At 35.8% G+C, this 27,661-nt stretch overlaps 1 protein-coding gene across 1 annotated transcript; it reads right to left on the bottom strand.

The window, feature by feature from the left end:
- Nucleotides 1–5,220: 5,220 nt before the first annotated feature.
- On the bottom strand, nucleotides 5,221–26,922 carry LOC127938801 (EH domain-containing protein 3-like). The gene is made up of 6 exons (XM_052535670.1): nucleotides 26,202–26,922; nucleotides 22,306–22,482; nucleotides 20,812–20,909; nucleotides 11,904–12,316; nucleotides 8,842–9,006; nucleotides 5,221–8,409 (listed from the first exon to the last, which is right to left on the bottom strand). The coding sequence occupies exons 1-6, from the start codon at nucleotides 26,426–26,428 to the stop codon at nucleotides 7,882–7,884; spliced, it is 1,608 nt and encodes a 535-aa protein (XP_052391630.1). The 5' UTR covers nucleotides 26,429–26,922; the 3' UTR covers nucleotides 5,221–7,881.
- Between the last annotated feature and the right edge of the window lie 739 nt (nucleotides 26,923–27,661).

Here is a 27,661-nt window from a genome sequence, read left to right as displayed (position 1 = left end):
AGAGTTAAAACACTTCTTTTTAGGCTTTATAACAACAGAGTCAAGTGATTCCCGTGAATCTTCTGTGATAATGACCACTACAGGAAGTGAAATGCATCAAAACAAACTGAACCTCTATTATAAATATGAATGGGTCATTGTGACTATCTAGGCACGAGTGGGTTGGGTTGTACATTTGGATAAGACAAACAGGGCAGTGCCCTTGTTCAAGACTCGGCCACGGCTGAACAAGATTCTCCCATTCTGCCCACAGAGATATTGCTCCCGGCCCACTCACAGTGACAGATTTCTAATGCATCCTGTTTTCCCTTCTAAATACATGGAAAAGAGAGCAGCTACATATGTGACCACATATATCATAATGTCAGACTGCACATACTTTACACAAATAACTTTATGTGGAAAGAAGCTATTTTGGGTTACTTATAACTGTGTGTTCTGGAATTACGGGCGGATTGATAACATGCTAGAATAATTATTTCTTACTCTCAGCTCAGCTTCACGAGAAAGCTCAGTGCGTATAAATTGTCTGCAAAAAGTTTAACTGCCTGTTATAATATACAAAAGGAAAAGGAAATCCTTACAGCATCTTTAAACGTTAAGTATGCAGTTTCTGCGCATACTACTGTCACCTTGTGGAACTACACACAAAAAAAAACATTTCCAAACAACCTTTACAAATACCCCTTATATTCATATACCCTTATATGATAATTATTATCTTTACAGTATCTTGCCATTTCATATGGGGTTTGACAGTAAAGAGCTGACATGTGCACCAAAAGACAGTAACAAGCTAACATGTGCAGGTTTGCCAACTCTCACGCATCTGGTGTGACACTCACGCTTTTAGCATCAATCTCACGCTGAAGTCAAAGCGTGAGTGTCACGGCAGATGCATGAGAGTTGGCAACCCTGCATGTGGCAAAAACTGGAGTTTAGCTAAACTGTTGAGAAGAAACTCCACTATTTCAGTGTCTTGATTGAAATTCAAACATTCCATCAAAGTCTTGTAAATTACCGCCAGCATTTACCCTTGTTTTACTCCATTCTCTATCTCTGTGGATTTTGGTAAGGCTTCAGATTTTGGCTTGTAGGCAAATTTGGATTACTATTCCCATGTCAGCCCAGGTCCCACACTTGGTAAAAACCCTCTGGCTCAGCCTACTTCAGTAACTAGACCCAAACTCTCTTCATTGGCATATCTGATCTGACCGCACATGTTTTGATCAGGGGTCTCCGCACTTGGTCCTGTAGGGCCAGTGTCTTGCAAAGTTTAGCTCCAGTTTGCCTCAACACACCTGCCCAGAAGTTTCTAGTATGCCTAGTGAGCCCTTAATAGGCTGGTTCAGGTGTGTTTAATTAGAGTTGGAGCTAAACTCTGCAGGACAATCACAGGACCGAGTTTGCTGACCCCTGGTTTAGATGGTATCTGGGTGTCTCAATGTGTTGTTTACACTTTTGGGGGAGACAGACCCATGAATGGAATATTTTTAGAATTGAATGAACAATAAACTGGGTTAAGTTAAGAGAATGTATTTTGACAAAAGTCTTTCAGACTTCACCTTTAAACTTTGGTAATCAAAACTTTACATGTGCTACTTATTGTCATGCATTAGGGGGAGACAAATACTCACAAAATCTATTCTGCGTACTATATATTTGCAGCTGTGTGCACAGACTTTTGAATGTTTATGGAGATTATCTATTTGTTGATGATGGTCAGTATTTCTTTGATATATATATATATATATATATATATATATATATATATATATATATATATATATATATATATATATATATATATATATATATATATATATATGACATATGAAATGTATTACCTCAGTTCCAAAAAGAGAGTGGATGTCTGTTAAGCATCCTCAAACAAAACAAATCAACACAATCACAAAATACCACACATGCAAAATAAATAAAACCATGACGTCACATTGTCTCTCAAAAAGACTCTAATGAGAAGGTCCAGGTGTCACATAGATAGATGCTTTTTGTGTTTCTAATCTAAGACATTAAATACTACAAAATTTCCAGAGACTTATTGTTCAACTCAGAATGGAGAGATGCTAATCATATTTGCTGCATACTTAGAGGCATTCTCCTCACATACTTGAGAATGTCTTCAGGACTGTGTGCTGAGTAACACACTCATGAGTCCTCGTGACCCGGGTTCATTGATGTCAGCCAGCTCATCTTCAGCTCTGTCAAGCAAGGGCTCTCTACGTCTGAAACAATTAGCAACTTGATGTGAGCTTTCATGAGTATAACAGTCTAACCCTGACACAGTCTTGCAGTCCGGCAAAAGGGAAATGTGAACAGCACTTTCTTAGAATATCATATTCTTTGATGTCACTACTTGCGTGAAAATTATTAGATAAGTTAAACTATTAATAAACTATTTCAGTTCCTTATAAGCAAAAAAGTTAAAATGATTACTTTAAACAAAACAAAAAACAAACTAAAACATTTTCATTCATCAAGCATTTTGACTGTATTCATGCATGTACAGGCAGCTCAACCACTCAGCTATTCATTTTTGATTTTATTTAATTGAAATATAGGTTTATCAACATCTATAAACCAACATTTGGTCCCAAACTAGCTAGAACTTCTGCAGTTGACTAGCTAGTCAGTCTGTAAATTTGTCATTCACAACACTGTTACCCATTCTGGAATGGTTTGTATTTAATTTTGTAAATCTTATTTAATATAGATGTTTAAATTTTACTGCTAAAACAACTAAAAAATGACTGATCATGGTTTTAATTTCAATAAAGGGTTGCAAAAATGTTGTTACCACAGTCCCTTCAGTTCCTCCTAGATTTAATTTATTCAATAATATTGTTTTGGCAAATTTTCTATTTACCAATAGAAAAACAGCCCTGATCTGCAACACACAGATATTGTCTTTAGTAACTGAGTTTGTTCATATTTTTACAAACTCATAAGCGGATTCTAGTTTTACATCCAAAGACCCTCCAAAAAGATGTACAAGAACATTTTCCTTTGCTCCACTTATTTTTCTCTCTAATGAAAACACTTTAGAAAATGATTGATTTCCTGTTGCCATATTCATTGCCCTGTATCTGCCTGAAAACACTGAATATTTCATATTTCCCCCCCATTTAAATGATACATTTCAATCTTCAAATCTTTATTAAAAGCTTTTGAATCATGAAAATCTTCCTCTTCCTCTAATGGTGCTTCATGGGAAAGACTCAAGGTTAGGGAATGTTCTCTTGCACAACCCTAAAAAGTATGTACACTATTTATTTATGAAATATTTTATTTATTTATTTATTTTTTTCTGAGAATCTATGTTTTATAAAATAAGGGCTTTTATTTTATTTTTAATGTCGACTCATAAACAAAGATTTCAGTCAGATGTATTATTTTCTCCCTTTTTTTAACCACATTGCATGCATATCAGTGGTACAATAAACTTCCTGCTGATTGGATTTGATATAGATTTCCATTTTAAGTTGTTTAGCACATATCCGTATAGGGCAAAAAGTCTTTCATGTATTTATTCAACAAAAGTCTTAGTGTAAGAATTTCTGCTGTGGAAAGATGTAGGTCTTGACTTGGTAATTCCGTAAACCCTTCATTTTGACCTATTCATTTGTGGTATTTCTTGAGTGTTTCAGGTCATTGTTTTGCTATCACTATGTCCACTTGTGGTTCAGCCTAAGCCTTTAGACAGATGGTCTCACATTCCCCTCAACTACTTTACGGTTTTGTGGGTTTTGTGTAATTCATGGTTGACTCAGTGATGGCAGTCTGGCCGGACCCTGAGGCACAACAGCAACCCGAAACCAAGCTTTACAGATGGTCCGAGGTGCTGCTGGTCAAAGGCAATCCTTGTTTTTTGCCAAACATGTCAGGCTTTGGTGCCAGTCAGTCTCATCTGTCCACAACACACTGTTCCAACACTACTAAGATGTAGTTTGGCAAACATGTCTGATGAATCTGTAGTATAAATCCTATAGTCTCATAGGTTTTTCTGATCACTTCCAGCTAATGTACTTGATCAGTTTGTGAGGTGAAATCATTTAACCTGATAGATAGCCATTGGTTTGAAATGTTCCCAAATATTTCAATCAATCAGTAATAACAAATTTACAATGTTGAAAACGTTTATATGTGTGAGTGTGTGTGAAATTATACAGAATTATTTATATAGCTTTTTGTACTTTTATTCTTCAAGGACACAATAATTTGATCAAAAGTCTGACAAAAATGTTACAGAGGTTTAACCTTTCTTCTGAACTTTTGTTGATGAAATAACTAAAAAACACTTTAAACAACAACAAAAAAGGATAATAATAAGAAATGTGTCTGGAGCATCAAATTTGCATATCAGAATGATCCCTGAAGGATCATGTAAGACTAAAGTAAGAATTCAGCTTTGCCATCATAGGAATAACATTTAAAACAGTTATTTTAAATTGCAATAATATTACATAATATAACTGGTTTTTTTTGTTGCATTTTTAATAAATTCAAGACTTTTCATTTACATTAAAACAGTTTTAACTGAAGTAGCCTATATGTAATTTTCAGTATTGTGATTGGAACAATACATAATAAAAAAAAAATAAAGTAACTTTTTATGTCTTACACATACTTTTTCCACATCCCTGCAGCTTAAGTAAGCACGTTCCATCAGCTGGACAGAATAACCCATGACCGGTAGTGAGGAAAAGTCAGGTGTTCCCTGCTTATCGTATCCTGCTGTCAAGAAACTGACCAGATGAGAATCCACCTCGTGCTTGTGTTTCCTAGGACATACAGTACATGATGTAACAAACAGGAAGACATCACTCATCCTGACCGCCGTTAATGAAGGACAGAGACTGGCTGAAAACATTATGTACGATCTCCTTTGGGACTGCAAGTTTTTAATATGATTACCAATGTTATTTTCATTCTATACATCACTCTTTCCCATTTCTAGACAATGATAGACTTGGAATGGGAAAATTGAAGGAACATTATTACTTGTATTATGTCATTTTGTTTTCTGAATCAACTGCCATAATGAATAATTGCAAGAGATTTGCAAGAAGCCAGAATCTTTTTTTTTTAGTGTTTTTTTGTGAAGTAAAAAGAGCAGAGTAAAAAGAGTATTTTTATCTGCAATAAATTAAGTCAAGATGTAACAACAAGACTCAAACAGAAAACCTGAATACAAAGGACTTGAGTTAGATCTTTATTAAGTTGTTTAATCTTTAATGTCCACGTCTTTGAACAGTGTCTCATATAGTTTGTCCACAACAAGCACACGTACACAGACAACTTCACAATACATTTTGCGAACAATATTGCACTCATATACATGTACATACTTGGTCAAACACATGAATGTACAACCCTACATTATGCCCCCCGCCCAAAATAAAAAAAATAAAAAAATGTTGATGTGCAAACATTATGAGCAAATCTGGATTTGTTTTCATTTGAGACTTACATCAAACTGCGTCTTTGAAGAATGTCAGTTTATTTTATGAGCATGTAATGGTATTATAGAATATGACATCTCTAGTGTCACAAATCTGATTGAGGCGGGTGTCTCAAGGCACAGAGGCAGCTTATAGTATTGATTGATTGACTAAACAGGCTTAGATAGATAGGTTTAGTTAGATATCAGTGGAGATATTTTATCTACGTAAATGGGCATCCAGATCAAAGCAAATCAGATTTAAAGGAACAGTACACAAAACAAAGTTAAAATCCTGTCGTCCATTCGTTAAAAAAAGGGATAGTACACCCAAAAATGTCACCTCACTCTCATGTCGTTCCATTTCTTTTTCTTTTTTTTCTACTGAACACAGAAGAATATTTCTGAAGAAAGTTGATAACTAAACCCTTTCGCTTTCCACCGATTGACTTTGCTTTTTTTTTTTTCCATACAATGGAACCGAAACAGTTTAGTTCCCAACATGCTTCAAAACATCTTCTCTTGTGTTCTGCAGAAAGTCAGGTTTGAAAAAACATGAGGGTGAGTAAATGATGACAGATTTTTTATTTTGGGGTGAACTGTCCCTTTAATGTCAATGACACCAAATGTCAGTATATCTTGTAACTATATCTTGAAAGCCAAATTTCAATATGTACAAATATGGCAATTTTCAGCATATAATAGTTTAAATTTGAGCCTTTTCTTTCCACAATGCTATCACATGGCTTCAGAAGACTTGGAATATAGTATATCAGTCATATCTAACTACTTTTATGGTAATTTTTTGAGCTTGTGTAGAAATGAGCAGTGTGACTATTTTGCTAAAAATCTCCTTTTTTTTAAACAACCATTTGAAATGACACAAGGGTGAGAAAACAGTGACAGAAGTATAATTTTCTGAGTAAATTACCCCTATAAAGACCATTTAGTTCAGTGCATAAAATTTTATCAATTCACGTTTAGATCCTAAAAATCTGCATGAGAAAATGCGACAGCTCTAGATAACTGCTTGGCAAGGGGTGGAAATGGAAACAGAGGTATAGAGTTCATTAAATGTTGATATAATAAAGTAATATGACTAAATACCCATTTAAATCCAAAGCCACTGCTCTTTCTATGAGCATGTAAATGCAAAAACGCTCAGAAAGAGATCACTTGAATAAAGCCATTTTGCAGCAACATTCTTTTTGATTCTTTGGAAATCAGACAGGAATTATTTAAACACTATTACCCTAGTTAGTTTAGACATTTTAGGCTTTAACGAGTAGACTACTGACAAGGATACTAGCTCTACGGGTCCATCAAGAACACTAAACATTGAATCTTCTGACGTGACGGCCTATACAGTTTTAACAGTCTCTTGGTCAGGCTAGAAAGGACTCGCATTCATTAAAGATGCTGCCTTAACGAGAAGAGAATACAGTTACACCTACTTCTAAAAGGAATTTTGCTTTTCTTGCTCCATTTTAACAATAGAATACTGATACAAAGATTAAGAATATAGATTCATGTTTTCTGCATTGATGTCTCGCCTCTCCTCAGACACAGGTCACTACTGTTCAAAAGTTCGGGTTCAGTGATATTGGGATTTCTGAAGGATCATGTGACATGGAAGACGGCTGGCAACTGAAGTAACGGCTTCTGAAAATTCAGATTTTCCATCATAATCATAAATTACATTTCACAATAGATTCAGTTGGAAAATAGTTGTCTTGAATTGTAATATTATTTCACAATATTACTGTTTTCACTATAGCTTTGATCAAAATAAATGCAGTCTTTGTAAGCGTAAGAGACATTCAAAAGCAATGTATTGACTCTTGACATTTGAATAGTAGTGTAAAGTGAGTGTGAAAGTGAAATACATTTGTGAAAGAATGTTAGTGTGTCCTAACCGGACACAATGACAACCGATCAGAAGATAATGTTTAATGTAATTACATACAGTAGATTTTTTTTTAACCAATGAAATTTCACTGTAGGAAAGGCTAGCAAGCAATTTGTCACAGAAACTGAAATCAAGCGATCGGAAAAACAAACTTTTTTACATTTAATATCTTTTATCGCAACATGTCTGGTTAGGACACAGTGCTATAGTCATGACAGCTGAACAGATGATATTCAAAGACTTAAAATCTGAAAGCACACATAAAACATTTTTAAAAACTGTAGACAGCACAATTTGTTCATGAAAAATAAAAGAAAACTAAACAAAAAATTACAAACACAAGTCAAAAGATGTGAGGTGGGTCATATTTTTAAATCCATTCTTGCTAGTGAAGCTTATACCGCACATATCAAAGAATAATAATAACAGCTGTCCAGCCATCAATAATTCAGCTGCAACCTAAATTCAAACTATATGCTTTCCCAAAATCCATCCCAACTCCAAACCAATCTTACTCTGGGACCTTTCTTTTGGAGGGTGGCACAAGATGAGCGGGCAGTTCGCTCGGAAGCTCGTGACCTTCTAGTTTGACCTTGATCAGATGATTGGCCAGGGCGAACTCCTCGTCATCGAGCATCCCATCGTTATCAATGTCAGCCAGTTTCCAGATCTTACCCAGCACAGTGTTGGGCAGCTTGGACTTCACCATCTCCCTCTTGGCATTGGCTCCAGTCACTTTTCCATTGACGGGTGAGAGAGTGTAGAAGATTTCATCATACATAGGTTTGTCACGAGCCACCACCCATTCAACTTCATCAATGCCCTCGCCGGCTCCCTCGCCATAACCGTGTCCGAATGGCCCATTCATGGTTCCCTCGAAGGCACCGCCCTTCACCCCCTGGTTAGGGTGCTGCGTCTCCTCCTGGCGCACCAGAACCATAAGCTGGGCGATGTCGTGGGCCAGCATGTCATCCACGGTGTCCAACAGCTTCATTTTCAGAGGATGGAACTTGTTCAGATCATGTGCTTGAAGCTGCTCCTATTCAGTGGGAAAGAAAGCAAGAAAGAACACTGTAGGATGTAACAAAAGATCCTGTAAACATCTGTTGATATTTCCAGGGTAAACTAGCTCCACTCCCTTCAAATACTCTGTTCCAGAACGGCTGTGTCAGGCTGTTGATGATTGGGCTTCTTTTTGAAATAATTTCATTGGCAGAGAAAAAACATTCAAACTAGCCAAATTTTCTCAATATTCATTTGTTTATAGAACTGTTTATAAAAGCAACAGTAATCCAAACAGTATTTTTACTCCTGTGCTTTTTTTTACTATAGAAAAGGCACATCAAAGCAGATATTTCTATAGCTGTTTGTTGATGTGGGACAAATCATGCTGATTTGGAATGTGCACTGAAAGACCCTTTAGTAGCATTCTTGAGTCAGCCTCAATCTTTGTTGGCTAAATTGACCTTACCTGCATTTTCTTAAGATTAGGGAAGTCTCCCGGGGAAATCTGGTGCTCCTTCTCAATGCGGCTGTAGATCTCGCCCAAGCTGTTAATCAGCTCCTTCTTTTTGTTGTCCTTCCCAAAGACTGTGGGCATCTCTTTTTTCAAGGAGCTAATGATGTATGCATGGACCTGTGGGAGCACAGAAGCAAAGCCCCTTTAAGTTTATAGAGCAAAAGTACTAATTTCATAAATGAATAAAATGTTATTGTAAAATATAAATATAAATATATAAGCGATGCAGACTTTGACCACTGTATTTAACTCAAATTTGTTATAACACTCATTATGAAGCTGGAAAGTAGCAAGAATACACAAGCTACTAAATAAATGATTGTCTGCTTGGCCCCTGGGCGGAAGGAAGGTGACTGCATAAATGATGACATTTGGGGGAAGCACATCTGTGTGATCAGGGTGAGGGACAGGGATAGAACTAAAATGTTCTTCTTTAATGCATCCAGCTGGATATGGAGATCAGCACTGAAAGTCCCCAACACTACCTCTTCCAGAGGGGATCGTTATGGCCCTGCCCATGTGTTTTGAGCAAAGTTTGTACTGATGGGATAATAAAGGGTTTCAGAAGTAAATGAAATGACATCAGAGTGTTTCAGTTTCCTTTTAAATGACAGCTTTATGTTTGACTACCTATGTTATTGTTCTTTAATACAGAGGGTATAGAAAATACCCCTCTTTAAAATAATCAATATAAATAATCAAATTGTGTCGTTTTGCAGCCTGAAATGAAGAAAATGAAAAATGAAGTTTTTATTTTATCCAGCTGTATTTCCTCACTGAAACTTATAACATCCAAGCACCTGTTACTCTGTCCCACTATTACCCCCTGTCCGCCGCCCCTGCATGACAACAACATGTTTGAGTGAACTTCCTTTAGATGTGAAATTTTATTATAAGCAATCAGAGTAAGACTGTAATATCACTCAATGTTATTTATAACCAAGTCTTTATGAGTCATGATCCTTCAGGATTTTTCAGCACATTTAACAATCCCCACTAATCATCTGAACTCTGAGTCAAAGGCAAGGGCTTTCTTTGCATTTTTTGGTGTATTTTTTTTTCCAGATGTAGCTGATTACCTGCACAACCAGTATCTTGTATGACTTGCATGTTTAATATATGCATTCACATATATTCACATTTATTGTATATAAAAAGAAAGGGACAGACAGAGAGATATATGATACTTCATACTGTTCTGTGGATCTTTTATACAGAACATATATATACAAAAACATCCCTTAAATATAGCTGAATCAAGCTTGGATTCAAAATTACTGTAGAGGCAAATATTATGTGAGAAAAAAAATCATGACTCAAGAGTTCAATCTTGATCAATAATGCAGGCAAACATCAGGGCCATTGACAGAGCCACAACAGCAGACTATACAGTTTTGTTAAATAGTTTTGTTAAAACATTACTTGGGCAAAGTCTGCAAGACCAGACAGACAAAAGGCCTGTCACTTCTATTACTTTTATACTAGAGCTATATGCTGGACCACATCAAAAACATGTTGGAACGACAACAGCATTCACAGCATCTCAACTAAATAAATGGAGAAAAAGAGACCTTTTATTCTGAATCACACACTAAATATTTTCCCTTGAAAATCAACAAAAAATTCATTAAGCGCTTGTTTTGCTTTTAACAAAATTGCTTGCCAAAATCTGAGCAATTTGTTAGTTGTTTCCTGCTTTTGGTTTCAGGGGTGGTTTGGTACAGAACTTTCCCAGACTTTGGAGTTTGGAACATAAACGATTAGTTCACCCGAAAATGAACATTCTGTCATTATTGTCTGATGTTTCAAAGGCTGTTATTTTTTTCTGTGGAACATACTCTTTTCCATATTCAAAAGGAGTTTGCAGTGCTGACTGCTTTTTATTTTTTTATATAGCCAAGGTAACTATGAAATATTTTTTGAAAAAGAGCTGCATAAAAAGATTCTTCAGATTTATGGTTTTGTATTGTGAGGAAAGAATAACAGTGACTTGAAGAATAACAATGAAGAATAATGAAGAACAGTGAAGAATAACAATGACTCCCTTTATTTATATGCCAATTCCAGAGTCTTAAAGGGATAATTCATCCAAAAATGAAAATTTAACCCCCAGGGCATCCAAGACGTAGGTGACTTTGCTTCTCCATTAGAACACACACACAAAAAAAGCTTTTTAACTCAAACCATTGCAGTCTGTCAGTCATATAAAGGAAGTGAATGGGAATCATGGCTTTGAGAGTAAAAAGAACATGCACAAACAAAACCAAATTAAACCCTGCGGCTCATGACGATACATTGATGTGTGAAAATACAAAATTATCTGATTCACGGCAATGTCCGAACTGTCCTGAACGCGTTCTCAACAGTCTGTGCATCTTCTTCTTGCTTTACAGCGGATCGCAGACTCATAAGTGCATTACCACCACCTATCTCTCAAATGGACCATTGACACTCCATCTACAAACTCAATAAGGAGTTTCAGTGGTCCATTTGAGAAACAGGTGGTGGTAATGCATTCTAAGTCTGTGATCTACCGTAAAGAAAGAAGAAGAAGATCATGTGCCGGCTGTTGAGAATGTGCTCAGGACAGTTTGGACGTTGCCGTGAATCAGAGGTAAAAAAAAATTTAATACTGAGGTGAAGTACTGTTCAGTTTCTTGCACAGACAGATCGTTTTGTGTCTTTATACATCAATGTATCATCACAGGCCGCAGAGTTTAATTTGGTTTTATGTTTATTTTTTTTTTATTCTCAAAGCTGTGATTCCCATTCACTTTCATTATATGACTGACAGACTCCAACAGTTTGAGTTAAAAATCTTTGTTTGTGTTCTACTGAAGAAACAAAGTCACCTACATCTTGGATGTCCTGGGGCTAAGCAGATAAACATAACATTTTCGGGTGAACTATCCCTTTAACTTATACTGTAGATATAACATTATTAACGGTCTAGGTGGGACATTTTTTGGCAGGCTTCATGTCAAATCTCAAAGGCTAACATAATAGAATTTTACCTTAGCAAGACGAGCTCTTTTGATCAGATCGTTGAGTTTGCGAAGGGCGGCGTTACGGGGCAGCGACTGGATATCCTTGAACAGGTCTTTCTCTTCCACCTCAAACAGTTTGCGATTGTCTGGAATCAGTAATGGATGTGACCAAAAAGAGCCGATGTAGACACGAATCACCTCAGGTGTGTTGACAATCTTCCCCAGCGACCACATGAGGGCGCCATAGACGCGCATTAACTGCTGCGTCTCGATCTGGTCGGCCTTGTTGAGCACAACGCGGATCTTGTCCTCGTGGTTCTTGAGGGCCTTGATGACCTCTGAGAACTCGTCTGAGATGTCCAGCTTATGGGCGTCAAACAGCAGAATGATGCGGTCCACGCGTTCCGCGAACCACTCCAACACAGCAGCGAAGTCGTAGCCTGAAGGAGAGATTGGAAAAGAGAGTGATATCCTGTCCCATATTTACGGTTCACAAAGCTTTTGCACCGGATGAATGCTTGCACGAGAGCAAAGAGGCAGCCAGCCAATCAGAACGGGCAAAATGACCTTGTCAGACCTGGCAGTCAACAGTACTGAAGCTGCTGACTCTCTTCCAAGTATCGTTAAAATACTCTGGCTTGTTATGGTTTTTATGATCTAACGTCTGCCAGTAAATGGCTTCTGCAGCTCAACTTCACTCCCTCTCCAGGGATACAGAGTTAAAACAGCGGGTCAACCATTCAAGAGGATTCATTTTAAACCAATGCTGCATTACTTTGAATTATGGAATTATTTTAACTACATGACATATTTAGATGCATGAACTAATATTAGCAAATGTCTTCTATATTAAAAGTCAGTCTAAACAATAATTATATCTACATCAATATATACAGTATTTTTCACATGAGAATTAAAAATGCTGTACTTACAAGTATTTAGGTTAATTGTGTATAAAGAATTTACATTTTTTCCAATGTATGATGCAGGCATGCAATGTCTGTATGATTTAGAATGGCTGTTTTTGAGTATGACTCTTATTTTAAAGAGCAACAGACTCTTGTGAAGGAGCGTAAAACTAGCTTTTACATTATCTGGGTGACTGCACATTCAACTCTCTAGCTGCTGAATATTTGGGAAAGAGTAGACTGCTAACTCAGCCAAGAAAGCCAGAATCCTGCAAATAAAAACCTAATGCTGTGGTCTAATTAATTTTGTAATGCAAGTTATGATATCTCCAAATCTATTTGAGTTGCTGCTATGCCTCAGAGTACAGAAAAAGGTTATGACAAAGCAATACTGCTAAAATGAATCAAAAGCCACACTGTTGTGTCCGAACCAGCTTAAACAGGAGATTGTTATTGTGCAGAATTTTTGCTTTTAGTGGGAACAGACAAAATACTATCCCATAGCAACCGGAGAGGACAACATGTGCTCCTCACAAGAAAATCATAACCTTGCCAGAGAAAACAAGGTTCACACAGACAGAAGAAAACCCTTGAAAACTATCAGTACTCATAAACTGCAAATGATTATGACCACTTTTAAACTAAATTATACGTTTTACCATGATATAAGCAATAGCAATTAATCGCAACAGGAAAATCTGATAATGGCATATCCCTAATTTGGAATCATATTTTTCAAATAAAGCAAGGGTAACACTAATTTCACATACAGCACACAGTGGAAATGACATGAATATGACAGTGGGCAAGTACATAAAGCACAGCATAATTTGAGTTTAAAGCATTCAATTCACATGGATTGACCATCACACAGAGAACACGTGATCATACTGGATAAAAATGCAAACTTCACAAGATCTCTCTGATGGATTTGACTAAGTTTGCAAGGATTGTGAAATTAAATGTTAATTAGCTATTTGAAGATTTGTTTAAAATTATATACATGCAAGTGAAAGTATTGTAAATGAAAGTATTGTAATGTTTGCCTTTCTATTACTAATAATATATAAGCAATCTTTATAATACTAAAGTCTGACACACCATCAAAATAAAGTCCCGACTTTAATACATCGGCCAAACAGAAAAACTTATCGTCCAATGCTGATAGTTGAAAAATGCCAAATATCGGCTGATATATCGCCTTGGCTACATATCGGTCGACCACTAACTTAAAAAGCCAAAACAATTACAACACTGAAGCTTTATAAAATAAAATAAATGAAAACCTAAAATGTACAAATAAAAGTGTATTAAAATTATTGATAAATGCAATACCAGTATATCAATTGTAGTTACTATACTATATATACACTATATTTATTATGATTTTTAATTGGAATTTTATTGGAATCTACTTTTTCCAACAAGTTTGGACACACCTGCTGGAAAAAACTGTATATAAATGAACTTAATATGTGTAATATGTTGTTAAGTTGAAATACATCTGAAAGGAGGAAGGGTAATGATTGAGGATTCTGACCAGGCTCTGCTGTTGAGTCTAGCTGTCTTTTTTTATTATTATTATTTGTTCTGACATACATCTTCTGTAACAGCTTATCATGTAACCAGCTTATCATCAGTTACACAGTCAGTGTGCTTCCTTCATACCCAAGCATTTTTTGGCATGACCCTGACTAAAAAGGAGTACGGATCCAAAGTTGGCAGTTCTGCTGGGAAGAATTAGTCTGTTAACATTTCAAATCAGCGACATGGAATATGGCAGACAGCCATTTCTTCCACAGGAAGATCCCATGCCTACAGGGATGGGGTGGACCCAGGGGCGTCGCACCCGTGGGGGATGTGGGGGTTTTAACACCCACACTTTTCCCGGTGAGAGGGTTCGACACCCGCACGTTTTCTGCAGTTTTTCCGCAGTTTTGCACAAACGCCTTACTACAGTCCCTCCTCCGTTTCTCTGACCGCTCTGTGTCTGCGCTCGCCGCGGCTGCCTCCTCCCCCTCCCTCTCAAACATGACACCGGCTTTGAGTGTGACCAGCTGATGATTGGCTGTTCTGCCTTAAGTCCCGCCTTTCTTGGGGTGTTATAGGTCAGCTCGTGCTGAGGAGGCGGGAACTTATGGTTATGGTTATTTACATCTCCCTTTTCCAGGTACTTTGAATGAGTGTTTATGCTTTCGAGGTTTTTAAAAAACTTGATATGTGTTTGGGAAGATGTTCTGTTAATCGTTTTGTTGACATGTCAAGTGTTTTCGCTATTATATTTAGTTTTTTAGACTAATGCTAATTGCTATTATTGGGATATTGTTTGCATACATGTTGAAGAACTATGAAAGAAAAGTGAATATTATTTTAATGTTTAAAAACAGTAAATTGTTACATCATTTATACCACCAGAGAAAAAACTTTGTGTGGGCATTTTTTTTTAATGTAGGATTATTTTTTTCCCAGCCAAACGCTGCAAGCCGAAAATCCCGCAAAGTGCCAGAGAACTTTAAGCCCTGCATTTTACCTCTCTGTCAATGTATTCTTCATTTTTATTGTTTATAAACAAACCACATCCATCCCCCACACTTTTGAAAAGCTTGCTACGCCCCTGGGTGGACCATCCCTTACGATTTGGCAGTTTCACATGGGAAAGCTTTATTGTCACCTGTAATAGTTTGGTTTGTCTTTTCAGTAACTTATAGATCTCGATCCAGAATTATTGTAACTTCAGACTGGGACTAGATTACTCAATAAAGGTCTAAGAAAGATAACATCTACAGTAACAGACACATGAGACAGTGTCATTGAGAGCAGGACAATAACAGTGGTGAAACAGAGCTCGGTATTACAGTTGTGATTATATTGTTGCAGAGGGACAGATCTGAGGGTTAATATCAGGAGGCCTTATGATTTCACAGCACGTTTGGGGTCGAGCGGTGCTGGAACTTCATTCGTGTAATAAGCTGCAGGTGTTAACAGTAGTTAGGCATTATCTACAATACCTCCATATGGACATTTATGCAGGAAGCTATAACCAAAGCCATCTTCTTTAGCAACTGTTCATAGGGAGAGAAAGATACAAAGATGTAAAATACAGTAACACAGGAAAAAAGAATATACTTTTAATTTGAAATGTCTCTGATTCTTTCCTGGATGGCAGAAGTGAAAGTTTAGGTAGTTCATGGCACTAGAAAGTGAAACAGTCTGGTATGAACTGATGAAAAAACAAACAAAAAGGGACATATAAAAGAACATGAAAAAAAAGGAAATGGTTTTGGTTGACATTGTGCTGCGTTTGCACTCTGCAACATCCTGAACTGATGAAGATGCTAAAAAAAGATGTTAATGAAAGAACATGCACAATCAAAAACATAATCACAAAATGCATCATTCTGATGGATAAAAAAAAAAAATGTCTTGCAATTTAGATAATTAAGTTTAGTAAATAATTTGCCAGACTGATTCAAACTGGTAACTCAAAATTTTAACTAAAAACTCATTTGTCTGGGAATGGGGACTCTTCTGGTCATGCTGTGTTTCTGATTCACCAAAAAGGGATTTGTAAGAAGAAGAAGAAAAAAAATGCTAAGGAGAATCCTTTATGTATGAATCATACTACACTGGTTGTGCTGAGTTTTATTTGTTCACAGAAAATAAATAGCTCATAATAGTAATTTGTGAATCAGACTACACTAGTTTTAACGTATGTGTTGTCTTGCACACAATGCAAATAAATACATATGAACAGATCCTAAAATGTCTATTTACACCAACTCTGATTTGAATAAATAAGAAATACAAAATATTCACACCAATATTAATACAGAATTCAATAAGTCAATAGCCTTGTCAGTAGGTTTTCTTGTCAAAAGCACTAACAGTTAAGAGTTTTCATTTTAGTTAAATATAGCTAAGGTGTTTCAACATAATGTTGCAATCTGAGCCTAACCTTTTTCCAATTAATAACAAACAGCAGCAGGTATGTGGTTTTGAACTTTATGTGGTTCAGAGCCGAGGCGTTATTTAACACCACATGCTACTACAACAAATCTCTGATCAAAGCAAATTAAGTGACTACTGCTTATCTGCAAACCTACGATCATCTGTTACACAGTTAGGTGAACATATAATACAACAGAACCACTCTAGTGATAGTTTTTCCTGAAGGAAATGAGGTCTATTTCACTGCACCTGCCTGTGGTGGAGGTAGAGGAGAGCTGGCTGGGAATAATAAAGCTACTCTTGGGAGAGGGCTGGCATGCAGTCAACAGAGCCTTACAGCTGCACGCTCACAAACATGCTACACTGCCAAACACTTGATAACAGAGTAGACAAGAGAGAAAGGGATAATGGGTCCTGCAGAATAACAGCGATGAAAAGTTGAATTATAAAGCTAATGGCAATTCTCTACTAATTACTCTCTAAAAAACGATCATATGGTCCCATTACACACACACACACACACACATATAGAGAGAGAGAGTGAGAGAGAGAGAGAGAGAGAGATGTGTTGATGTTTGTCAGACAAAGCCATTTGTAAGCATGCTTTCTGTGAGATGCTGTCCTTGTAATGGATGCATGAAAAAGTGCTGATGGGTGTCAGAACTGTATAGATATGTCTGTATAGATAATGGAGTGATCTGGGTGGGGAACCGTCTCTCAATGTTGGGGATGATCTAAATACTACAGCTTCAGATCGATCCGGTTACTGCAGTGATACTGTAGGTAATGCAGTTAATCTCAACTAGCCAAATCAAATTATGATTACATATAAAAATTTGGTGTGCAGTCTGGTAGATAATGCATCATATTTTAGTCAAAAACCATCCACTCCGTCCATCTGACATTATCATTTAAAGGACTGGATTGAGTAAGATTTTCTTTTTTTAAGAATCCAATACTTCAGCAAGGATGCATTAAAGTGGCCAAATTACAGACACACAGTGAGTATAAACATAAACACATGCACCGAGCTGGCCAAATGCTCCTTGGAAAGAGAACTCGCAGAGCAATGCAGGAACAATAGATCTGATCTTACTTACAGGGACAATCTCTTATCTTATCTTACTGATCAGATTCAGTGCATTAAAAATAGTCTATAATCTCATGTGACTGCTGAAGAAATTCCACAGAGCTGCTTGACATATTCAAAAAACAGAAGACACATGGCAGACATTTTCTCATTATGTCTTGCTAAATACAACCGTCTCACTGATGTGTAAATGAGAATTTTGGAAAGGAGAAAGGGAGGAGAAACAAAGATGACAGCTGGAATGGAATTTAGCTAATCTGGTTCTGACTTTGATTCTTTAAGATCAGCATGAAACTAAATTTTTGACTAATTCATAATTTTTTTTTTATGAATTAGCCATGTTTAACCATTATTCAGCATAACAAAAAAAAAAAAGAGAAAAGTTTCCATTGACTAAAACTAGACTTAAATGCTCAGACATTTAGTCGACTAAAGCTTGACTAAACAAAATGATAATAACTAAAAAGTACATTTGACAGAGGACTAAGACTGAGACTGGTTTAAAAGACTTTCTGTTCCATTCATAGTCATATATGTATATATATATATATATTAGGGCTGTCAAATGATTAACATTTTTAATCAAATTAATCAGAATTCAGGATTAATCACTATTTGCAATTACACCTGAATCCTAACCATTTTTTTTTCTGAAATGCATACCAAAAGATAAATAACAGGACACAGATTTTTCATGTATTGATTCGTCAATATGTGGTTCTTTTTTTCTGAATTTCAAAAGTGTAACATTTACTTAGATCAAATTTCCCTGAGCACTATATTAAACCATGCCATTTAACTACAGATAGTGTAAGAGTTTTAGGTGAACCAGTGTTTAAATATAGCCACATATCTATGAAATGCATAGAGAAATTCGAATGAGTGAACTCAGAAACATAAACATGCGCCACCATCACATAAGCAGCACTCTGGGCACTCTTGTTTTTGGGAGGTGTTCATTTGCTCGTTTGACGTAATTAACAACAAACAACTAATTAACGTCGTTAACACGCTATTTTTGACAGTTTTCATTTCCCCACCCTAAAAGAGAGACAGACGGTGAGAGAATGAGATAACCATGGCAGAAGCACATGCTTAGATCCAGTATTTAAACAGGAAGAGAGAATGCTACTGTAAATACTACAAGATTATTGTTATGAGAGTAGCAGAATGCAGTTTGATGTGAAGGTGCCATTAGTTGTCATGAAACTGCTTGCTCTGCACTCATGTGTGAGAACACCCCAAATGACTAAATCCACAATTCAATGGAAACTGTGAAAGCTCACAAACAACATGTTCACTGCGATCAATGGCTCATTAAAGCCAAAAATACACAGCCATAGACTATCACACACCAATATCACTTGGTCACTATAACATTCTAGTTTTTGACATGAGTACAATTACATAATGCATACTGTTTCACATTATACAATACAATTATAGGCAGTATTGATTTGAATGTATATACTAGTACTCCAGTGTGTATGTATTTGATGCACTGAAATTACACACTTACACTTTGTTTTCTACAGAGGCTCTAGTATCAGATGACGACTAATTTTACTGCCAAATTAAAGTGCTTACCTTTAAACCTACATTTACTGCTTTCAGCGCAAACAAGAGCTAATAAATATTTGTCCTCTGAAATCACAGAGGACCTTGGAGAACCTAGCTCTTGGCTCTGGCCTCAGAAACATGAGTGTCTAATCCTCGGGCCATATCAATCTGTGAGGCTGAGTGCTCGGGTAAAATGAAAAGCGCTGATGCCAGGAAGCCCAGCGGTAATACTATGGGCCGCTCAGCTGCAATGGACTTTTCTGAATGAGTGATGAAGTAACCATGAGCTAAACAAGCTTAGTGTTACAAGCGCATCAGTACAGTAATTCAACCAGAATTGACTTTGTACAGTAACTTTTATATCATTCATTTTTTAAATGAAAGTCTAAAATGCTCAGTCATGCATGAAATGTAATGGCAGGTGGAAAAAGTATGCATACACTAGGCTTAAGAGGCAAAGCTTATTAAAAAAAAATCTACTTGAACCAAACAAGTTACAAAATATCTGCCATGAATATCCATTACTAAGCATTAAGTAGCAAACCAGAGAACAAAAAGCACACACCCACCATCCTTTGATACTAATACAGTTATAGCTGAAAAAAACTGTAACACTATAAATACAATTAAATGCATTGTATATGTTCTTAATGTTTTCAAGCCAAAACAACATCTTTCTTGATAAAGCCTCGTCCCTCTTCATACTCAACACAGACTTTCAACACATCACAATTAAAAACAGATTTAAGCTCCAGCTACACAACAAACCAACAGTGTTGCTTTCCATGATAAAATTACGAAAACATCATGAAAAAATTATAATTGCTTTTTTTCAACATAGCGATCAAGTGAACTAGTTTCCACATGCCACAAGGAACAAGATCTAGTATTCAAATTTGAAATTTGAGATCACATGATCTTGCTATGCTGTTGTACTTGGAAAACATTCTGTGACTTTGGGGTCAGCAAGTTATTATACTTTTATTCAGTCAGGATACACTGGCTTATGAAATGTCTGAAAATATTATGTTTCAAATGAATGATGTTCTTTTGAACTATCTATTTATCAAAGTATCTTAAAAAAAATGTACAGTACTTTTTAATATGTCCAGGGTGTCCACAAACATATTAAACGACAACTATTTCAACATTGATAATACATTTCTTGAGCATAAATTCTGCATATTAGAATGATTTCTGAATGATCATGTAACACTGAAGTAATTAATGCAGATTCAGAAGTAATTCAGCATTGCCATCTCACATAGTATTCCCTTTTACTGTATTTATGTAGCCTTGATGTGCATACAAGACTTTTATAAACAGTACAATCTTTTGAATGGTATTGTATAAATATCAATAGCTCCTGATTCAGGTGATATTCTTCATCATTGCACATGCATGTTGATGCATTTTGGAAGTCCGTTACCTCTGCTGATCCTCTGTTTCTCTCCGCTCAGGATTCCTGGGGTGTCAATCACACTGATGCTCTCCAGAACAGGGTTGGGCAGCTGGGCACACACAAACCTGAGGGCCAACCCAAACAAACCAGAGTCACACTCAAGGACACTGCAGAAATCTTCCAAGAACTTGACTGGCACATTAACCAGCAGTTTCCACATGCTTATGCTTCAATCTTGATTTGAGCTTGTCGTCTTTGCTCTCTCTTCAAAATGAAAATACACATTTGTCATGGAGTAAAGAAATGCTCTCTGATTTCACACTGCTATAAAGTCCCAAATTTCCAAAATCATCAAGACATAGTACTGTAATTTAGCATGAAGACATGGAGCGGAGTGTCATAAATCATTCTTTTGTTACCATTTACATTACAGTAGTTTGACCAAGCTGCACATATTAAAACATAGAAAGCAAGACAGACTTCACATTTTTATAGCCTTAGAAAACAATTTCCTCTGAGATGCTTTAATAACAGGCCAAAAACTAGTACCCATGGCTTTTGTGGCTTATTGTGTGAACTAGGCCCAGAAAATGTGTGTCATGTTTTTGGAGTGAATCACTAAGGACCTGAGGCTATAGGGAAACATTATCCTAATATTATTCATTCTCCTTTTGACAGTCCCTACTTTAACACATTGGACACAAACAACTTGAAACCACTGAAGAGCTCATTCTAGCAATTACAATTACAGAACATCTGACATCAGACCACATGCTAGTACAAGCAGGAACGTTTTATGTTCTATGGGAAACTACTCAAAAATGAAAAATCCTGTAGCTATATGCTCACAATCATGTCATTATTTTCTTTGTGTGGAAAACAAAGGATAATATTTAACACAAAGTGTCCATTTTTTGTCCATAAAATGGAGGTCAATATTGTTGTGGCCCCCATTTACATTAATATTGACATTCTTCAAAATATTGTCATACAGGTTTGGAACAACATAAGGATGAATAATGACAGTACTTGTGGTTCTGGGTGCACTTTTCCTTTAAAGTGTGTGTTGCTGCTCTTCTGAATTTTTTTAAGTGTTTCTGCTGATTTGCACAAGTTTGCCAAACCATCAGACTACATAGTACAGCAACGACCACCTGCAAAGATACTCACATGTGATTGCATCACTTGGAGGTTTTAAAAAGGAATGTTACTCTGTCATTGTGTAATTTTTAGACTGTGTATTACAGCAGGTTTCATAATATGCTGGTGAGCTTGATGGTATGATGTGCTCTTATCTAATTCACATGACAGGAGGTCAGTGGATCAGACAGCATGAGGAAACTCAATCAAGAGAAGGAATGTTGCCTAGCACCAGCCCCACTCTGTGACATCATTATAAGATAAGAAGACCATGTTACAGATGCAAACCTCTGCCCAGACTAATGCATTAAACATGCCCATTTCAATAAACACGAGAACTAAAACAAAACAAAACATGTTTTATCATAGTTTTAATCCCACCTGTTAAGGAAGGCATTGCCAAAGGCATTGAGTTTCCGAAAGGGTTTTTTGGGATCCACTACCAGAGCGTTTCCTGGTATTAGTCCCTCCATGGTGCCGTGCATCACTGCTATGAAGGAGTCAGTTGTTGGTTCTGGACCGATCCGCATGCCAGGGAAGTCCTGCTCCAGAAGATATCTATAAAAAATAAATGCACGCACATATGCATTTAGATGCCTGCAAACACTTGTAATGGCGATTATCATGTGCAAAATATAACAACTATGTTGAGGATTTGAGAAAGATTGGTTATTAAAAATAGTTTCAGTTAAAAAATACTGTGTATTCAATATATATGTAGCATTTTTACCAAGTCCAGGAACATGTAAAAAAGCTCCTTTTCTGCACTTTTTCTAATTGAATTAACTTTTTACATTTTCAACATAATTTTGTTAGTTATAAGTTAGTAAGTTAGTTGTTTGAAAATAAAGAATCTTAAATATGTCTTTAGAAGTTTATGTAATCATTTTTAGATTTGTCAAATTTGTTAAACTTTTAGTTTATTTAAAAAAGTATAAAATTAATATAAATAAAAAAAATCCTAAATCTTCAGATGTTTGGAACATGTTTATCCACTCCTTGGTGTCCATCCCTGTAATGGATGCCTCATGTATTGTATTCTTTTTTTTTTCTTTTTTTTTAAATTAATAATGTTATGATTGATCAAAAGTAAGTGAATGTAAAGACATTTATAAAGCAACAAAAATTTGCATTTCAAATGTTTTGAACTTTCTATTTGTCAACGAATTCTGGAAAAAAATGTATTACAGTCAGTTTCCACAAAAACTCTTAAGCACAAAATCAATATTTCAGAATGATTTCTGAATTTAGCTTGTAAGACTATGTTCACATCATGATTCAGATGAGTTCTGCTGTTAAAAGGAACAGTGCTAAGATCACACTCTAATGGAGAATGTGAGTTTGCTAGGATAATGTTTACTGTTCTCAGCACAGAGCCGTTCAAACAGACCCTGCTGTGGACATGTGACTGCACTGAGACTGCTGGGAATACAGTGCAGGTCAAAATGACAGTCTGAGCAACTTCGGGACACTTGGCTTCAACTGAGAACTTATTAGCTGCAGTTTGTGTCAGTAACACAAAAGTGTAAACAGGACACTGGTGTCATGTACAATAGGATGTTTTGCCATGGCCAATATATCTAACACAGAGGAAGTTGTTGGTTGCCTTCTCTAACCCACTTTTACAATCATTCCAGTGATTTCCATTCCATTTCAGTGACAATGAAGAATGGAGTATTTGCTGCTCACAAAACAGTTACAAAACCCCAGGACCTACAGTGGTGGATGTAGGAATGAAATATTATGTGACAAGTTCATTTGCATATTTGAATTGGTCAGCTAGAAAGAATTCTCTCACATCTCACTGTAAAAGTGCACTTCATTTTCCATTGAAAAAATTACTGGACATGAGTGTCTTCAGCTCTTTTAAAAAAAATTGAAAAGCAGTCATGAGCCAAGCTTTTGTATTATGTGACAATGTTGAAAACATTCCATGTTAAGTTTGAAATTGCCCCGACATTATAATGAAGTGTTTCATGGGCTCTCACATTCAGGAAGCACACATAGAAAGCTGAGCTTATTTACTTTCGGAGTTATGTGTTCCATCAGCAGAATAGCCGCTGTGTCCACTGAGGCTCTCATGACCCTGATGAATAATGTACAGGAGGAAAGAGAGCCAGAGCGAAAATGAGAAGGCACATTTGTTATTGCTAGGACAACACCTCACTCTCACATTTAACACTCACCTCAGGCAAAAACACAGCTCATTTACTCAAAAGTCCCAAAATAATATGATTGTGAAGTAACTACAGCCAAATGGCATGACATTTAATGACATTAAAGAATTACAAATACATAGACTGTTGTTCAGATGTTTGGGGATGGTAAAGTTTTTTTTACCTTTTTTTTTTTTTACACCATTTACTTCATGACAAATACAGTAAAAACAGTAATATTGTGGAAGAGTAAATGTTTTCTATTTTAATATTTTAAATTGTAATTTATTCCTGTGATGACAAAGCTGAATTTTCAGCAGCCATAACTCCAGTCTTCAGTGTCACATGATCCTTCAGAAATCATTTTAATATGCTGATTTGATGCTCAAGAAATAATCATTGTTACTGTGCATCTTAATATTTGTGTGGAAATACGCACACACACACATACATACATATACATATACATATATATATATATATATATATATATATATATATATATATATATATGCATGTATGTATGTATATACATGTATATACATGTATATATATATATATATATATATATATATATATATATATATATATATATATATATATATATAAATGCAAAGATATTTTCTGTCAATTTTTTAATACTTTTAATGCATCATTGCTGAATAAAAATATTAATTTCTTTGTAATAATAATAATAATAATAAACAAAAAAGTAGCTAGCTGCACACTGAATCCAATGCAGACTGGAAAAATCTAGAAAAACATATTTTCAGTGCTCAAGTGCTTTTTTAATAAACAATAATATTAATAAAAACCTCGTAATTAGTGTAATTACAGAGTTAGAATAAATTAGTCTCAAATAAAAAAAAGCTTGCTTAATGAAATTGCTAATATGTCAACAACTTGGCAACAATTTCAGAATAAAGTTCAGGTTAGTCTTATTTTTTTTTTAAATGACCACATGAGTCCTTCTAAAAAGGATATCTGGTATGTCTCCATCTCCATTTACATCTCTTAACTTTTCTACATTCTGGACCCTATTAGTGACAAGTCACTATGGCAATTCTGAAATAGTTGGAAGTGTCTCTGGTTGCCTGGTGATCTTACGCAGTCTGTTGCCTTTAATCTTGATCCACTGTAGACGCGTAAACCTTAAATCACCCCGCAGACAACCATCACACCACAGCATTGTGTCATTGTGTCATATAGATACATCTTAGAGCTGGAGCCAGGCCTAGTCTGTTCACAAGGTAACCATCTCTGTCAAAGCTCAAATTATAGTTCTATGTTAAGAACTTTGTTTAGCACGTAACATCAAGATCTGTTTTCAATGAACACACAAATTAGGTTCTCATGTAAACAGATTATTGATATCTGAAGCACAGAAGTCATGAATTAGTTTAGCTTAAAACTTCCTGTCAATTACTTTTTAATGTATTTACACGTTCTCCAACAGATGAATCAGTCTTGCATTGATAACGTTTACACGTGTTCTCTCAATATAAAGAAGTCCTCCAGGTGAACTGACAAGGAGCCATTAACAATCCTGTAGGATTGTGAGGAATCTCACATGGAACTTCCAAAACTGTTTTTTTAGGTGTTACAAATGTGATTGCTTTTCAGATATACAACATACTAAAGAGATTGTGTTGGATATGACTATTTTAATAAATCATAAACGGGAGAATATTGTGAGAATTTATTGAAATGCTCTATTGTAGAGAGCTTCTCACTGTCTTATTATTATTATATTATAACATATTATCATAAATAACATTAATATTACATTAAATACTAATCAAAACATACTTAATTAATGCAAATTAAAATAGTTAGAAATTTCCAAAAGTATTACATAAGGTGAATATATATTTATATGTGTGTTTGTGTATATATATATATATATATATATATATACACATACACACACACACACACACACACACACACATCACACACACATCACACAATAAGTATGGCGCATTATATAATGTTTCTGCATGTAATGTATAAATTATTTAAATTATAATAAATTGCTTAATCATAAAGTTTCCTGATTGGTGTCTTTAAAGGGCTCAGGACACCAGAAATTGTTTTACAGGAGCCAAAACTCCATCTTACCTTATGAAGCTGGTTTTGCCAGTGGAATACTGTCCCACCAGGAGTACCATTGGCTTATTGTCAAAATCTGCATCCTCCAAAGCGGGTGAGTGAAACTCGTGGAATTTGTAGTGTTCCTCCAGTGGGAGCAGTTTGGTTTTGTAAAGCTTCTTGAGTCCTTCACTGACAGTCTGGAAGACCTCTGGATCTCTCTTCCTCCTGTCATCGGTACCCAACCAGCTGAACATGATGCAACTCGAGTATAGGCAACCGTAGACGATATATCTGTTTTTTTCCCCTTGTATTATTATTTCACAATATGCACAAACGAGCTGAAGACCTATTCAAATGAATGGATTTGAACTGACGTCGATGTTTTTAAGAGTCCATTGAAACTGTCCCCTTGTCTCTATAGGCCACTCACGACACAAAACGCACAAATGGCTAGACCATAATTACAAAATGATAATGATGCATTATATAATATTCTGCTTATATGTCACGGTTGAAAACATGGCCAAGCACGCAGCATTTCATTCAGGATTGTTGGAATAAAAGCGCGCGCCGCTAGAAGATACAATGTATTACTGAGCAAATGCAAGAGATACAATTTCTATTATGAAAGAAACGAGTGCCAAATCCTCCAGTAGAGCAGATACACTCACGATGACAGGCGTCCACAGGCTTCCCAGTGCATCAGATTTAAATACCAGTGCGCTGGAGAAACCCGACGCTAGAGGAAATGCCCCACCCCAGACCACAAGAGCTCCAGTCAGGGATGCAGCGCCACTGTAGCGGATGGTGATGGTTGGTACTGCTGCTGCTGCTTTCCTCCAGAGAGATTCTCATTTACGTCAGTCAAATGAATGGTGCATAAAAACATACTTCAAGAAATTTTAATAATATAATATAATATAATATAATATAATATAATATAATATAATATAATTAGGGCTGGTAATTTAATTATGGAGAAAGATAACATTAAATTATTAATGCATTTGACACACTTGCCCCGCCCCAGACTTATGTGGATCATCTGCCATTTCATACAGTCAATGGATGACTAATATGAGGCAGAGCAATTGTCCCTAAAATTCAAGATTTGGGGCAAAACGCCTGTTTGAGATTGCGTCTCATATTTACCACCACCTACTGGCTCTTTTAGTTTATTATTTAGAGTATCATTTCATTAAATAAATAATTTCATATTTTCATAGTAACAATAATACAATTAAGAAAATAAATTATTAAAGTTATGGTTCACCCAACCAAAAATGACAATACTTTCGTCATTTACTCACATGGTTCAAAAGTGTAGGCTATATGTAATTAATTTTATCAAACAAAATATTTTTTTTGCTGAAGCTACTTTTTGTAATATCTGTTTGATGCTTTACGGAACAATGAATTTTAAATAATAATAATTTAAAGTAATTTCTACAAATTTGTTGTGTGATTAATTCGATTAATTAATCACC

This window comes from Carassius gibelio, chromosome A20 (assembly GCF_023724105.1).
Source record: "Carassius gibelio isolate Cgi1373 ecotype wild population from Czech Republic chromosome A20, carGib1.2-hapl.c, whole genome shotgun sequence".
Classification (NCBI taxonomy): Eukaryota; Metazoa; Chordata; class Actinopteri; order Cypriniformes; family Cyprinidae; genus Carassius; species Carassius gibelio.
Note: the sequence above shows the minus strand (reverse complement) of the source record. Positions and strands in the feature narration are given on the sequence as shown.